General features: G+C 41.7%; 1 protein-coding gene across 2 annotated transcripts; it reads left to right on the top strand.

The window, feature by feature from the left end:
- The first annotated feature begins 288 nt into the window (after positions 1-288).
- On the top strand, positions 289-12092 carry LOC311123967 (oxidoreductase NAD-binding domain-containing protein 1-like). Of its 2 annotated transcripts, none has more exons than XM_084158238.1 (8): positions 289-373; positions 723-883; positions 1284-1347; positions 1597-1700; positions 6961-7102; positions 7683-7928; positions 8594-8702; positions 8995-12092. In XM_084158238.1, exons 2-8 carry the CDS (start codon positions 774-776, stop codon positions 9150-9152), a joined length of 933 nt encoding a protein of 310 aa, XP_084014364.1. In that variant the 5' UTR covers positions 289-373; positions 723-773; the 3' UTR covers positions 9153-12092. The 2 variants fall into 2 exon arrangements, with proteins under 2 accessions (XP_084014364.1, XP_084014363.1); XM_084158237.1 differs by having other exon boundaries at positions 297-373; positions 1263-1347; positions 8995-9245.
- The last annotated feature ends 5319 nt before the right edge of the window (positions 12093-17411 follow it).

The raw sequence follows: 17411 nt of genomic DNA, 5'->3' as shown, positions 1-17411 counted from the left end.
TCATCTTGTAGATTTGAGTCCCCACCTTCCTTTGAATTCTGTGGAAAGACCAGTTGGGATAAGGTGACAACACAATTTCTCATCCCTGGATTGAGGTACATTTTACAAACCATTTCTTGCGCTGGCTCCTTAGTGTCTTAATCTAAACATGAAGCCTGTCCGACCCAAGTGCAGCTGTAAGGAAGCGTAGGGTCGGAATCTATTCTGGCTAGGAACAATGTTGAATGTGGCTTGCGCAGTCTCCGCGAAAATATGAGCACACGAAAGAGCGTGCCGTCAATCACTTCCGGGGTCAACAAATCTTCTACAGGAAGGTTATCTAACTAACTTGTACAATGAAGAAGATCATGTGAAACAAATTCTCATCACATTGGTAAGACTTTGTTTTCAGAGAGACTAGCTAGCTATATTCCGTAGGGAATGCATTCAAGACTAAGCAACGTTACGATAGCTGTTTGCTGTAATGTGAGAGGGCATAGGGTTGTGTAATTGGACTGACTGAGTTAGCCATGCTATGGTTTTCTCTGGTTTGAAAACGCTGTGGTTGCACAGTTGGTTATCGTGCTAGTTACATCAGACATAAATGTTGAGATGCCGGGTGACAAGAAAGAGACTGTCACCTGCTTGCTGTAATCTGTCAATCTGGTTTATACCACCTATAACTGGCCATCACAACAGCACCAACCAACAACACATTTATCTCATCCTCTCTTTTGCAATAGGTTTCCTCTATAAAGTTAAGGTGAAGTGACATCCTATCGCACCAGAGCGCAATGAGCGTCCCATGTATACTGTCCACCGCTGCTCGAAGCGTCACATTGCAGGGGGCGTCCGGTGTTCTGCTACGCCGGTTCCGTGTATTGTGCCCTTGTTCGATCACAAGGTGAGTTGAGTTCCATCTCGAATATGTCGAGTATTGTTGAGGTCAGGTGGCCGTTCACCCCTGTCATTGTTGCGGGGTCAGGAGAGGGCAGGCTGGGACTGATTGTCCGGCTACTACACTTTTGCCACTTATTTTCCAGCACCAAAGCTTCCATACACCCAGAACTACTCACCTGTTTTTAGATTATGATTTACTTAAAGTTTGTTGGACCCAACTGACAATAGGTAAAAGTCAATTTACCGTTTGTGTTTTGACATCCGCACACAGGTAAGACTGCAGTCTCTTTATAGGGGCCATTGAGGTTATAGCCTTAGATAACCTTTGAGGTGATCAGCTTGGCTACATTATTTTCTGGTACAGACAGACTCAAATGAAGTAGGCATTTTTGTTGTCTTTTCAGGAAAATGTCATCCAGAAGACAAATGGACCATCTAGAGAGGACAGCCAGCAACTACAGACAAGATGTGAGTGACCACCCAGCTGTGTTCATACTGTAGCAACAAAACTAGCTTATGCAAACCAAAACTGAAAACAGTTTTGGGCAACATTCTGTGTTTTATCACGAGTCTGTCAATTGCTGAGACAGTTTTCCTTGTCTGTTTATGCTATAGGTTAGTAGTGTACGGAGTCTTAACTATTACCACAGTTTACAATTGTTCATATTCATGATTGATTGACAGGTTATTTAATTAGTAAAGTGTGTTTGTGTCCAGGGTGTATATCCGGCACGGGTATGTGGCATCATGGACGAGTCTGAGACAGTGAAACGCCTCCGGCTAGCTGTCCATCCAGACTTCACTTTCAGAGCTGGCCAGTGGTGAGTAGTACAGTACTCTCATTTGTTTGGCTACATTCATAGCTCATTATAAGGATTCTGAATACAGCATTTACACCAATGGCTATGGGGAGAGGCTGCTTACACCTATCCAATCCTTTCAGATCTGCAGAAGTGCTAAGGGGTAGGTATGGGTAGATACTAGGGCTGCAACCGTACACGTATTCGTACCAAACCGTCCGGTACGTGGACCTCGGTTCGGTCCGTACTTTGAACCCGAATTAATACATTATAAAAAATATATATATAAAAATGATCAAAAATAACACTAGGGCTGTGCTATGCCTACACTGCATTGTATGCCATTGCTTTGTGAGTAAATCTGAGCTGAAAAAACATTGTAGGCTATTCCGTTAAAACAACTACAGCCTATGCGCACGTTGTAATAAAAATTATAGTCTTAACTGGTGGATTTCAAACTATCCTTTTGTGAAGCGCAACCGGGAACTCTGTAGATGGCGAAGGGTGGGATCGATAAACCAGAATTGGAGGATCCTCCATCGTTTAAATCTCCAGTTTGGGAACATTTTGGCTTCACAGTCGATTACAACGGCGATGGACAGAGAGTTGTGGATAAAACGTTTTATAGTATGTTCTCCACTGCTCAACGAGGAAAGCCTATGCAGAGTGGCCAATCACAAGTCATCAAAGCGCCACTACAGACATAGAGCCTCCTTATATGGCAAAGCAAATTAGGAGATTATCTAATCAATGGAAAATTGAATTAAAATGATGGAATTCAAAGATAAATGAGAAGTATATGCTACAACGAACAAGAGCCAACAGGTAGGCTGTTATTTCATAATCTGAATGGAGGTGTTATTTGTAACTGTAGGACAGGAAGAAAGCGCATGCAGACTCAATTAGCCCGGCTAGCTAATTTAGCTCGCCATCTTAGCCAACTAGCTTCTATCGGTTTGTTACAGTCAAGACAGGTACTACGTAATCATATTGGATGATAAATAACCTAGCTATGACAAGCTAGAAGTTAGTCTACTAGCGCAAATTGTCTCGTTTGGTTGCTGCCTCGCTCACAGTACACATCGCAAGGTCGCTCCTCCGCCTGCTCTCGCTCGCACTGTATCAGCTCTGGCTAATAAAATTGCTTACAAATTGACTTTTCTGCTGCTTTCCTCACTCGAATTCAACCACATCTATACGGAACTGGTCGTCTTCGGGTCCGTTTGTAACGGGTCTCTATATTGAAAAATGTATTTATGCATATTTGGGAAAGCCCCAGGTCCATTTAGGAATGGGTCCAATTTTTTAGACCTCTACTTGAGGCCCAACATAACAATCCCTGTCACAACAGACAATGCCAGGAACATTGTGAATGATGTCACAGAAACTGGACTTGGGCCACAAATAGGGTGCTTTTTAATATAGCGTATTTTGCCTAATAAACAAAAATTAACTACAGTAACTGTTGGAATTTTATTTTTGCTGTACCTTAACCGAACCCGAGACCCCAAAACCGCAATATGTACCAAACCATGGGTTTGGTGAACCTTTACACCCCTAGTAGATACCAATGATTTATATATAATAATAATAATATAATAATATGCCATTTAGCAGACGCTTTTATCCAAAGCGACTTACAGTCATGTGTGCATACATTTTTTCGTATGGGTGGTCCCGGGGATCGAACCCACTACCCTGGCGTTACAAGCGCCGTGCTCTACCAGCTGAGCTACAGAGGACCACTAGATGACTGATGGGGTGTGCTGTGTTGAAGCCACCTTGCCTCCATCTTGGCACTCCCCCACCATTGTAAAACATATTTTGGAAGCTACAGAAATACATGTATTAATGTCTACATTTGTTTTTGCCACATTTATTCTATTACAGACACCTTAATGCATACTTTTAAATTATATTATGTGACCTAAACATAAAAATGAAAAAATATATACACTGAACAAAAATATAAATGCAATATGCAACAATTTCAAAGATTTTAGGTAATTGAGGTAATCAGGTAATTGAAATAAATAAATTAGGCCCTAATCTATGGATTTCACATGACTGGGAATACAGATATGCATCTGTTGGTCACAGATACCTTAAAAAAAAAAAAAAGTAGGGCCTGTGGAATGTTGTCCCACTCCTCAATGGATGTGCGAAGTTGCTGGATATTGGCGGGAACTGGAACACGCTGTCGATCCAGAGCATTCCGAACATGCTCAATGGGTGACATGTCTGGTGAGTATGCAGGCCATGGAAGAACAGCTTCCAGGAATGGTGTACAGATCCTTGCGGCCGTGGCCGTGCATTATCATTCTGAAACATGAGGTGATGTGGCAGATGAATGGCATGACAATGGCCTCAGGATCTTGTCACGGTATCTCTGTGCATTAAAATTGCCATAGATAAAATGCAATTGTGTTCGTTGTCCGTAGCTTATGCCTGCACATACCATAACCCCACCGCCACCATGGAGCACTCTGTTCACAACATTGACATCAGCAAACTGCTAGCCCACACAACACCATACATGCTGTCTGCCATCTGCCCGGTACAGTTGAAACTGGGATTCATCCGTGAAGAGCACACTTCTCCACTGTGCCAGTGACCATCAACGCATTTGCCCACTGATAGCCCTGGCTATCCTCAGGCTGAGGGGCTGCTGGGAGAGAGCATGGCCAAGTTCGGACGAGAGATAGGAGAGGACACCAACTTTGGTGGTGTGGTTACACGTGGTCTGCGGTTGTGAGGCCGGTTGGACGTACTGCCAAATTCTCTAAAACGACGTTGGTAGAGCTGGGCTTATGGTAGAGAAATTAAGATTCAATTCTCTGGCAACAGCTCTGGTGGACATTCCTGCAGTCAGCTTGCCAATTGCACACTCCCTCAAAAGTTAAGACATCTGTGGCATTGTGTTGTGTGACAAAACTGCACATTTTAGAGTGGCCTTTTATTTTCCCCAGCACAAAGTGCACCTGTGTAATGATCATGCTGTGTGATCAGCTTCTTGATATGCCACACCTGTCAGGTGGATGAATTATTTTGGCAAAGGAGAAATGCTGACTAACAGGGATGTAAACAACATTTGAGAAGCTTTTTGTGCATGGGGAACATTTCTGGGATCTTTTATTTCAGCTCATGAAATATGGGACCAACACTTTACATGTTGCGTTTATATTTTTGTTAAGAGTAAAAACATTTTCCGTAAAGTATAATTTGTAGAGATTATTAATATTACTGTCCCCACTACAACAACCAAAAATAATTAAATACATGTAATTTTGTCCTTGAAACATTTAATTGAAATACTGTAGAATTCCATTCATTCCTATGGAGCACTGCTCCTACTGGGGAGTGCCAATATGGCCGACCGGTGGCTTCAAAGCCTCTCAATGGCCAATACATAGCATCAGCAATCCAGGGTTTGTATACATCATTGATAGATAGGGTATTTGGGGGGGGCGTTGTCATATATATATATATATATATATATATATATATATATATATATATATATATATATATATATATATATATATATATATATATATATATATATATATATATATATATATATATATATATATATATATATATATATATTATTATTTTTTACATATAGTCAGGAGCACACTCCAACACTCAGACATAATTTACAAACAAAGCATTTGTATTTAGTGATCCCGCCAGATCAGATGCAGTAGTTATGACCAGGGATGTTCTCTTGATAAGTGAGTCAATTGGACCATTTTCCTGTCAAAATGTAACAAGTACTTTTGGGTGTCAGGGAAAATGTATGGAGTAAAAAGTACATTATTCTCTTTAGGAATGTAGTGAAGTAAAAGTAGTCAAAAATATAAATAAATAGTAAGATACCCCAAATAACTACTTAAGTAGTACTTTAAAGTATTTTTACTTAAGTACTTTACACCACTGCCAATAAACCACATCAACAGAGGTACAGTTTTTTGGACAAAAGGACCACAGGGCCATAGTTTATTATCTGACATAGGCTGCTGTCAATCATCACGCACAGTGAGAGAAATGACATTCTGTATTCTGTCCAGCTCTTGAACAATTATTTTATAAGGACTTTAATACCTTTACCAGGCACAAGAGGGAAATGTTGCACTGAATCTCTGTGGGTATCTTTATGCTATACAGTTACATTTAGTGTTGCTCTTCCCTGCTACTCTTTCCCAGGTCATTGTGGTGTGTATTGGTTTTCTCAATCAACCCCCCCCCCCCCGGTTAAAATAAAGGTAAATTAATAAGTTGATAATTTAAAAGATTAATAGATATGGCAACGGCAGGAAGCATTTGGAGGGATTTCAAACTTGTGAGGTTATTTTAGACCCAGTAACAGGCATTAGTATTGTAGCTAAAAGCACACATACATAAACATGTTTAATTTATGTAATGGAAAAGTACATTCATTTCTGTAACTGTAAATATCAATCACATTTATTTTGAAAGCCTTTTTACATCAGCGGATGTCACAAAGTCCTCAAATAGAACCTAGCCTTAAACCCCAAACATCCCCTTACATTTTACATTTTAGTCATTTAGCAGACGCTCTTATCCAGAGCGACTTACATTTAGTGAGTGCAAGACATTTCATGTCTTGCAACTCTGAGGTCCATACTGCAGGTGGGCGTTTGTGTTGTGTATAAACAGTAGGGGCCGGTGAGTTGGACACCGGCGTTCAGTAATGAATGTAAAAAGATGTAAATGCATTTGTTACAGCACCTCCAGTCCATATGACCGGAGGAAGATGTTATTCCTATTCTAATAGGTGGGTAGGAGTAGTGGGAGAAACGTGTGTGTGTGTGTGTGTGTGTGTGTGTGTGTGTGTGTGTCTCAGTTCATGTGTCAGAGAGATAGGGAGACTGGGGGAGGGCGAGAGGGAGACTGGGAGAGATGCAGGGAGGGAGATGGAGAGGGAGACTGGGAGATGGAGAGAGATAAAGGGAGGGAGATGGAGAGAGAGAGGTAGTTAGTATTGCCTTCTTGATGTTTTCTTTTCTTTTCTTTTAAGACTTTTTTTGGGGGAAAATTCAGCCATTACATTTTCTTTGGTGTGTATGTAAATAAACAGATGTAAAAGTAGAGACGTCAAGGACACATTCTGTACATTTAAGATTTAATGTGGATCAGCGCTAGGCTATTGGACACATTTCCGTTAGACCATTTCTGTAATTTACTACTTTTAATTTGTATTTATTGCTGTCCATTTTGAGTGTGTGCTCTTTTTCCCTACTGTGTGTGTGTGTAGGGTGGACTTCTTTATCCCTGGTATGGAGAAGGTAGGAGGATTCTCTGTGTGTTCCAGTCCAGGTCTGCTGCAGAGAGAGGGTGTCATCGAGCTAGCTGTCAAATACACACAACATCCCCCTGCACACTGGATACACACCAAGGTGTGTGTGTGTGTATTGAAATGAAAATGTTCACTTGTCGGTAGTGCCTCAAAGTCAATCAATAGCTTTCTCAGTCTTTCTGCTAGTCACTATATTTGTTAATTGCTGTCTGTCTATAGGTTGTATTGTATGTCTGATTTCATCCAGTAGCTGTGTCTTCTCTGTGCAGTAAGCTGTGTGTGACTGTGGTTGGAGACTGCACTCAGCTCTGGGATCGTTTGATGAGCCTGCTGTTTGATAACTCTTTTGACCGTGATAACAGATAAAGCAGAGAGGGGTGTGTATAAAGACGGAGGGAAACGTGGGAGGGAATTTGCTGCTGTTGTCTTCAAAAGAACCCCCCCTACCAGCTATAAGATCTCTCTCTCCCATTGTTTGTGTAACAGCGTCTGTTCAGAACGCTGCAGTTATTTTTTTATCTCTGAAAGAGACTTTTTCTCCACAATAGGGAACAGAAAGCAGATCATTCTCATACCTGAGCTATTTATCAAATTAATTACTCTCCTTCTTGATCGCTCCCTATTCTCTGCTCTCTCCCTCCCCCTCTCTCCCCCCTCTCTCGCTCCCCCCCCCCACACAGTGCACCGTGGACTCCCATGTAGCGATGCGTGTGGGCGGAAACTTCTTCTTTGACCCCCTGCCCTCTGACCCCTCTGTCGACCTGTTGTTGGTGGCTGGGGGCGTGGGCATTAACCCTCTATACTCCATCCTGCTCCACGCCACTGACCTGCTACGACAGTACCCCGCTAACGCAGGGAGGGGCTACCACGTAGGCTCTACCCACCTCTGCTACAGTGCCAAGAACACACAGGAGCTGCTCTTCAAGGTGTGTTTGAGAGTGAGTGAGAGAGAGAGGACATGGTGTGTGTGTTGTGAGTGTGGTTGCAAGTATTTGTATCAGTATATATTTGTATCAGGATGTATGGCCTTTTCTCATTTGGGCAAAAGTCTGTACTTCACCATCTCTCCTCCGTCCTTTCTCCTCCGTGACCCGGAAACCGATAAGTGGTTGAGGAGATGTCAATTCTTTAGTAGGCGAACAGAAGTGTCCTCCCCTCCTCGATAGCCACCTTTCATCGAGGATACCAGAGTCCTTCTTGGAAGAGTTTTAAAATCTGCAACCTTTGAATCAGCTTTTGTTTTGTAGGAGGAGAAAAGCATACATGCATTTAAAAACAATATGCTACTTATTATTTTATCTATAAAATGTCTTTGTTTTAATTACTTTACACATTTAATTTGGGATCCAACCCTGTAAACGTAATTTGCCTGATGACGTGTGAGTGGAGAAGGAGTCTCATTTCACACAAGCGCATTTTCGTCCACGTTCCCCCTCCTCGCCGGCTCGCCTCGATTAACTTTGACCTTTTTCAAAAGGAGGCGAGAGAGGACGGAGGAGAAGACTTAAGCACATCTGATTGAGAAAAGGCCTGTGTGTTTTGGAATAAGACCAATAATTGTTCCTCCCTGTCCCTGCTCTTCTTCTCTCAGAAAACCATCATAGACGTGTGTAAGGAATTCCCAGAGAAATTCTCCTGTGACTTCCACGTCACTGCACAGACCGCAGACATCGACCAAGAACTCCAACCGTACATGAACCGTAAGTACCACAGAATGACCTTAACACAACCACAAATGTTTACTGATATAATCTACAACGGGTTGGTATACTTTGTGGCTTTGAAATGATCTATAGTTTAACTGGATATGCTTCCATGGTTGCAAAACAATGGTTGCAAAACAGATACATTCTTAATGAATTTAAATGGATGCTAATCCACCAAATGACAGTGCTGGTATGAAAGTGGTTTTAGGTACTTTCTTATGTATATTTTTCATGTCTTGTTTTTTTAAACAACACTTCTAATAAATGTTGATTTGATCTTCCCCAGGTGGGAGGCTATCAGAGGGGGGGTTGCGTCGTCACGTCGACCCTAACACCACTCTGTGTTACCTATGTGGCCCTCCACCCATGATAGAGAGCATGGTCCAGACCCTGCTCAGCCTAGGCCTATCCCGGGACAGGATACTGTTTGAGAAGTGGTGGTAGTGTGTACTAGAAACAGACCTCTTCATCATCACTCACTCCGGCCTAACTATCCACTGCTGCATCACTGGCTAGTGGATATGGTATATCAATGGTGCTAGGACCCCCACCACAATATGAGGACCCACCCTGCTCTCTCCTCCAGTGCCTTGGAGATCAGACCAAGCACCTGCCCACATTACCATGGCAACATTTCTTGGGCCATTGGACCATATTTGTCCGCAGCTGCACACATCATTTTATTTATTTTACCTCACCTGAACATGTCTCTACTAGGGCTGTGGAGGTCAGCCGGTGATTGTCAAGCAAATAACTGCCCGTCTCACGAAAATTTACCGTTAATTAACATAAACATATTTAGCATCTCCTGGCTTCCACTCATAGCCTACAAACCACTGATGCAGACCTTTGGTCTGAAAGTCTAATAAATCAATTTAATATAGCCTACACCATCACAATAAATCCAATATCTATTTTAGACAGGTCTAAAGAAACATGATATGAAGAAAATGTAGTCTATTTCAGAAGAACAGAATAGCATACTCTGAGTTGTCCATATGTTAGGTCCTGATCTGGCTATGCCATATGGCTGTGGGCTACACTAGTTCATTTAGCAAACAAGATTTGCTTAGAATTCCGTGGCATTATTTTATAAAATGAAGAATACAATTGAACATATTCTTTCTATTTTATTCAGCTATTTTCTCGAAACGATTTGAGGGAGTGCGAACATGCGGCTATTCTGTGTTGAGCGGTTAACAAAGAAACAGGTACTCCTATATGCTTAATTTAGAGTTATTTATGCAACTTTAGTTGTGATACAAAAGTTGGCCTATATGTTTTGATTTTTAATACATTCTAAGGCTGCATGATGCGACTAATGATGATTTGAAAAAAGTTGCATGAGCTCTGCTTTGTTTTTTGCGCAGGCTGTACACACTTCATCAGTCTCTCATTCACAATTTGACAAGCTCTTGATAATGCCTTGAATTTCCTGGTCTAATCCCCTTTGTGTGGCCGTAATGCCCCCTAACAAAATCCATGCTTTTTGCGGCCAGTGGCCGTTGTGCCCTTGGGCTGACTATAATAATAATAATTCCCTTCTCCTGGCTGCATGCGCCGAAGCACCTCTTACTTACATGGCTGTCTCAGATATCTAAATTCTTATTAGCCAATGCCCGTCACGTGATCGGGTCCTTCTCACAGGCATCTCATGTCCTTCTCACAGGTTACAAGTGAAGACAGACACATTGGGGACACAACTGCGCGCGTCCTTATCAAATTCCGAGGCGCATATTGTTGGGTGAACTGTCCACATTTACTTTTCGTCAGCCAACAAGATGAGTAAGCATAACAAACAGCAAAAGCACTAGCCTATGTCAGTCTATTATCCCTCATAGTACAGAAGTTGACATATTATATTGGTCAACTTGTCCTTCTGTTCGAGATAAATATTCCAAACATTCTGGGACAGTTGTGGGATCCCAAATTAATACAACCACTAGCATCAAAAACCTTTTAAAATCAGTGAGGCTGATGCAACAGATCAGAATGTTTAGCTTAACATTTTGATAAACTATTAGGCTATTTCTTCACATTATAAGCGCAGCAATGTGCACACGGCAGTAGGCTATAAGCGCAAATGTTCCAAAATGCAATCAATTAGCGGGAAAACACCATTCTCAAAAGTGACCGCAAATGCGATTATGCATCTGATGCTTTATTATAAAGGTGCATTTTGTGGTGAAAATTATCTTCCCTAAACTTGAAACTCACGCACTACCTATGTATGCCAGTTAGGCTCTACACCCGTTGTAAAGCGGATTAATGTGCTTAATTTTAAGAAGTTATTTGGCCACTTTAGTTGTGATACAAACCTTATGAAAACATATAGGCCTATGGGCTAGGCTACATGAGGTGTGCGACTATAATTTGAAAAAGGAATGCGCTGTTTCTTGCCTTACTGCACACAAGCTTGGAATCATTCACAACTGATAGGCTAATATTGTCACCCATCAGACTATTCTTGATTTAATCTGGTCTTTACATATACTAAATAACATGTGTGAAATTTGTTTTGATTTAGAATGGACCATTAACATGCACCTGTCTCGAAACTGGCAAAAAATAATAATACATTTAATCTATGCACTTAAATAGTGCATGGAGGACGCTTTTCCTGTGGTTCATTTTCATGCCAGCCAGGTAGGCTATACTCCTGTTGTAAAGAGAAGCAATGTGCTAAATATTAGAAATAAATATAGTAGGCCTAGCCCATAGAAAGCTGATGGGATCCTCCTCTTTTTAAGAGGCCATCAAAACTGTTTTCTCAGCAATTGCATAGCCTAAAGAAATGTTGCACAACATGAGCACATGGGCTCTCATTAAGTGTTTGATAAAATGTTCCAGTACGTTGCGTTGATGTCAGTGATTAGAGGGACAATAAAGCGCAGAGTACCAGGTGGTTAGCAAGTTTGGTAGGCTACCAATGAGCATCAGAGATTGGAGAAGCCTAGTTACTGTGACTAAACAGTCACATGAAATTTGACTGCGGTCATGACTCATGACCACTGGTGTGGCGGATTTTGATTTGATTTGATTTGAATACGGTCACGGTAACAGCCCTAGTCTCTACCAGGTACTGACTTGAACAACTGGCTTGACTCGGGTCCAACTTTAACAAATGAACGCACAACTGAACTCATCTTTCTTTACCATGAATATTCACTTGACTCAGGTGTTCATCAAATGCAATGAATATCAGTTGTACAAGGCTCATTGCACTGAGCCTGACCTCTGACCTGTGTGAAGTGCAGTATATAATGTATATAAAGCTTTCCTGATGGTGCACATTGCCCAGTGGAGAAACATACTCAAACTGTTCTCACTTGTTTTCTGACTGACTTTTATTATTTATGAAAATAAATCATTTTATTCAGTGGATATAGTTTGAGGAAATAATGTGTATGTGCAATTCTGTACAGTATAATTATTTGATATAAATATTTTTTCTTGCAGTAGAAATTATTTATAAAGAAATTCGTTTTTCAAACAAGACCCAGCCTAGTCTGGCTAACACCAGCTCTCAAAGTCTTCCTGACTGTAGTCAAGTGGGTCGAGTCAGCCAGGCTAGATCCAACCACCCATCAAAACCCCTGTTTATACCTGGTGATAACATGTTTCCTGTGTCCTGATCTTTTCCACATTCTGATTGTGCCCACATTTTTAGATGTTTAAATGATTACATTTGATTCTTCCTGGGCATCTCTGGAGGTAGTTGGGGACGATTTGATGGGTTAGATGAAAGCTCAGTGGGCAGATCTTCGAATGACAGGTCAGTTGATGGAGATTACGTGAGTCAAATAAAATAAACCCTTTCAGAGAGGTTAAACACGGGTTGCGACCAGCAAGGTTGCCAGGTCGAATCCCAATGCGACTTGTTCTCCAACCCTACACAACTAATCACATTTTAGTGACTTACTGAAGAGCTTCAAATATGTGAAAAACACGTGTGGTGCCCCCCCCCCCACCCACCACTACTGGCGCAGTGGACTAGGCACTGGGGATGGGGACCAGAAAGTCCCAGGTTCTAATCTTTGATGCCCCTTTTCAAAAAATTGTATATTTATAGCCCTGGTTACACCTTGCATTAAGATGTGGTTTTCGTTATCTGATCAAGGTGGTCCAATCACTATCAGGGACAATGATAATGTGGACAAGCTCAGGACACATTGTTAGCACCAGATATAAAGGGGCTAGAGAGAACATCACACCAGCGAGTGTATTTATAGAAAGTGAAAAAACTATGCAGACCTTAACACATCTCTCCCACACATCCTGGCAAGTGTCCCCTTATCCCATCTCTCTCTTTCGCTCACTTACACACACATCACGGCTTCTTATATAATAATAATATGCCATTTAGCAGACGCTTTTATCCAAAGCGACTTACAGTCATGTATGCATACATTTTTACGTATGGGTGGTCCCGGGGATCGAACCCACTACCCTGGCGTTACAAGCGCCATGCTCTACCAATTGAGCTACAGAGGACCAATCTTCCAATCATCACATACCAATCCAGGCCTGAAATCACACACATCTCACAAATGAGTTTGCATATACAGGGGCGGAGGGGATCTCCCATGGTGCACTGTAATAGAACCTCCTGGTGGTCCATGTCCACTGAAATATACAGACTTAAGAGTTGAAATAAAAGAAAACATATTGTTTTGAGAGCTGTTTATTCCTTTTGTTTGTCTGTAATAAAGAATGCATCTTAAATGGCTCCCTATGTAGTGCACTATATAGGGAATAGGGTGCCATTTGGGACATTACCACACTTGTTTACCACATCACTCAGACAACAGGAAGGGGACTATGGTGCTGTACAAATATTCCTAAAATGTATTCCATAAATCCCTTCTATAAAGTATAATCACTGACCTAACATAACATGATAGGTGAAAGCTATACAATGGAAACATGACTTACACCTAACCAATCATTACATTTACATTTTAATCATTTAGCAGACGCTTTATTCAGAGCGACTTACGGGAGCAATTAGGGTTAAGTGCAATCATGATAAATGAAGGGGAAAAGGAAGGATACATTTTTAAGTATTCACACAGGGCCATAGTCCTTGATGCGAAATGGGTTAAATAAAGGTGTAGAGTATCTACTTAAATGTACAGTATTCTATGATACATGGCAAATAGACGCTGACCTCTGACCTACATTATCTGCGTATTGTCATCGGCCCAAAGCAGATGCATAACTGTACAAAAGCATCTCCACATATTTGCAAACAATGCCTACTAGGCTAGTACATTACAACACTCCAGGGTGAAGTTTCCCTTAGGTACAGATCTAGGACCCTCCCTCGTCCTAACCATAACCATTTGTGGGGGAAATGCAAAACTGACCCAAGATCAGCATCTAGGGGCCCCTTCACCCTACTCCAAACGACAACATCTAGGGGCCCCTTCACCCTACTCCAAACGACAACATCTAGGGGCCCCTTCACCCTACTCCAAACGACAACATCTGAGGCCAGACGGTGAAATGTGTGCCTTGAAGGCTGATTGAAGCCGTTACACATTGGCAGCAGTCCATATCCATATGAATATACACAAATCCATTTATATATATATATATATATATAAAAACTCAGCAAAAAAAGAAACGTCCTCTCACTGTCAACTGCGTTTATTTTCAGCAAACTTAACATGTGTAAATATTTGTATGAACATAACAAGATTCAACAACTGAGACATAAACTGAACAAGTTCCACAGACATGTGACTAACAGAAATTGAATAATGTGTCCCTGAACAAAGGGGAGGTCAAAATCAAAAGTAACAGTCAGTATCTGGTGTGGCCACTAGCTGCATTAAGTACTGCAGTGCATCTCCTCCTCGTGGACTGCACCTGATTTGCCAGTTCTTGCTGTGAGATGTTACCCCACTCTTCCACCAAGGCACCTGCAAGTTCCCGGACATTTCTGGGGGGAATGGCCCTAGCCCTCACCCTCCGATCCAACAGGTCCCAGACGTGCTCAATGGGATTGAGATCCGGGCTCTTCGCTGGCCATGGCAGAACACTGACATGCCTGTCTTGCAGGAAATCACACACAGAATGAGCAGTATGGCTGGTGGCATTGTCATGCTGGAGGATCATGTCAGGATGAGCCTGCAGGAAGGGTACCACATGAGGGAGGAGGATGTCTTCCCTGTAACGCACAGCATTGAGATTGCCTGCAATGACAACAAGCTCAGTCCAATGATGCTGTGACACACCGCCCCAGACCATGACGGACCCTCCACCTCCAAATCGATCCCGCTCCAGAGTACAGGCCTCGGTGTAACGCTCATTCCTTCGACGATAAACGCGAATATGACCATCACCCCTGTTGAGACAAAACCACGACTCGTCAGTGAAGAGCACTTTATGCCAGTCCTGTCTGGTCCAGCGACGGTGGTTTTGTGGCCATAGGCAACATTGTTGCCGGTGATGTCTGGTGAGGACATGCCTTACAACAGGCCTACAAGCCCTCAGTCCAGCCTCTCTCAGCCTATTGCGGACAGTCTGAGCACTGATGGAGGGATTGTGCTGTTGTTGTTGCCATCCTGTACCTGTCCCGCAGGTGTGATGTTCGGATGTACCAATCCTGTGCAGGTGTTGTTACACGTGGTCTGCCACTGAAAGGACGATCAGCTGTCCGTCCTGTCTCCCTGTAGCGCTTCCTTAGGTGTCTCACAGTACTGACATTGCAATTTATTGCCCTGGCCACATCTGCAGTCCTCATGCCTCCTTGCAGCATGCCTAAGGCATATTCACGCAGATGACCAGGGACCCTGGGCATCTTTCTTTTGGTGTTTTTCAGAGTCAGTAGAAAGGCCTCTTTAGTTTCCGAAGTTTTCATAACTGTGACCTTAATTGTCTACCGTCTGTAAGCTGTTAGTGTCTTAACGACCGTTCCACAGTTGCATGTTCATTAATTGTTTATGGTTCATTGAACAAGCATGGGAAACAGTATTTAAACCTTTACAATGAAGATCTGTGAAGTTATTTGGATTTTTACTAATTATCTTTGAAAGACAGGGTCCTGAAAAAGGGACATTTCTTTTTTTGCTGAGTTTATATATATATATATATATATATATATATATATATATATATATATATATATATATATATATATTATATACACACACTACCAGTCAAAAGTTTGGACACACCTACTCATTCAAGGGTTTTTCTTTATTTTTACTATTTTTTACATTGTAGAATAATAGTGAAGACATCAAAACTATGAAATAACACATATGGAATCATGTAGTACCCAAAGAAGTGTTAAACAAATCAAGATATATTTTATATTTGAGATTCTTCAAATAGCCACCCTTTGCCTTGATGACAGCTTTGCACACTCTTGGCATTCTCTCAACCAGCTTCATGAGGTAGTCACCTGGAATGCATTTCAATTAACAGGTGTGCCTTGTTAAAAGTTAATTTGTGGAATTTCTTCCCTTCTTAATGCATTTGAGACAATCAGTTGTGTTGTGACAAGGTGGGTCATCTGATGCAGCACTCCATCACTCTCCTTCTTGGTCAAATAGCCCTTATACAGCCTGGAGGTGTGTTGGGAACATTGTCCTGTTGAAAAACAAATGATAGTCCCACTAAGCCCAAACCAGATGGGATGGCGTATCGCTGCAGAATGCTGTGGTAGCCATGCTGGTTAAGTGTGCATTGAATTCTAAATAAATCACTGACAGTGTCACCAGCAAAGCATCCCCACACCATCACACCTCCTCCTCTAATGAACTTATCCTCTGCAGCAGAGGTAACTCTGGGTCTTCCTTTCCTGTGGCGGTCCTCATGAGAGCCAGTTTCATCATAGCGCTTGATGGTTTTTGCGACTGCACTTCAAGAAACCTTCAAAGTTCTTGAAATTTTCCAGATTGACTGACCTTCATGTCTCAATGTAATGATGGACTGTCATTTCTCTTTGTTTATTTGAGCTGTTCTTGCCATAATATGGACTTGGTCTTTTACCAAATAGGGCTATCTTCTGTATACCACCCCTACCTTGTCACAACACAACTGATTGGCTCAAACACATTAAGATGGAAAGAAATTCCACAAATTAACTTTTAACAAGGCACACCAGTTAATTTAAATGCATTCCAGGTGACTACCTCATGAAGCTGGTTGAGAGAATGGCAAGAGTGTGTAAAGCTGTCATCAAGGCAAAGGGTGGCTACTTATAATATATTTGGATTTGTTTAACACTTTTTTGGTTACTACATGATTCCATATGTGTTATTTCATAGTTTTGATGTCTTCACTATTATTCTACAATGTAAAAAATAGTAAAAATAAAGAAAAACCCTTGAACGAGTAGGTGTGTCCAGACTTTTGACTGGTACTGTACATATATACTGTATATGACTCCAGGTTTTATACAGTACCAGGAAAATAAAGGCTTTTAACTAAACCACCATTCTGGTAAGTGCCTTGGTTTCCATTGATGAGCTACTAGTGCTTCATCCTATTCTGTCATTCTGTATATCCATTTATTATTTCCAGTCCAGGGTTAAAATAGTAGGCTGTTTGAAATCTTACAACTTGCTAAGCCTGCCTAGAGTGTCAATTGGTCTGGGTTTGCACTTTTGGGACTATTCCATTGGTTCCATCCAGGCAAGGTACCATGCAAGCTCAATCAAGCAATCTTACAAATACTATTTGAACCCA

The sequence above is a fragment of the Coregonus lavaretus genome (assembly GCF_964263955.1).
Source record: "Coregonus lavaretus genome assembly, chromosome: 3".
NCBI classification, from domain to species: Eukaryota; Metazoa; Chordata; class Actinopteri; order Salmoniformes; family Salmonidae; genus Coregonus; species Coregonus lavaretus.
This window is presented reverse-complemented; position numbering and strand designations above follow the sequence as displayed.

Excerpts from the sequence above, each read along its gene's own strand:
- LOC311123967 (XM_084158237.1), top strand. The coding sequence starts at position 774 with ATGAGCGTCCCATGTATACTGTCCACCGCTGCTCGAAGCGTCACATTG. Across the intron at positions 1,348-1,596 it reads CCAGCAACTACAGACAAGAT|GGTGTATATCCGGCACGGGT; the intron begins GTGAGTGACCAC and ends GTTTGTGTCCAG. Across the intron at positions 1,701-6,960 it reads ACTTTCAGAGCTGGCCAGTG|GGTGGACTTCTTTATCCCTG; the intron begins GTGAGTAGTACA and ends GTGTGTGTGTAG.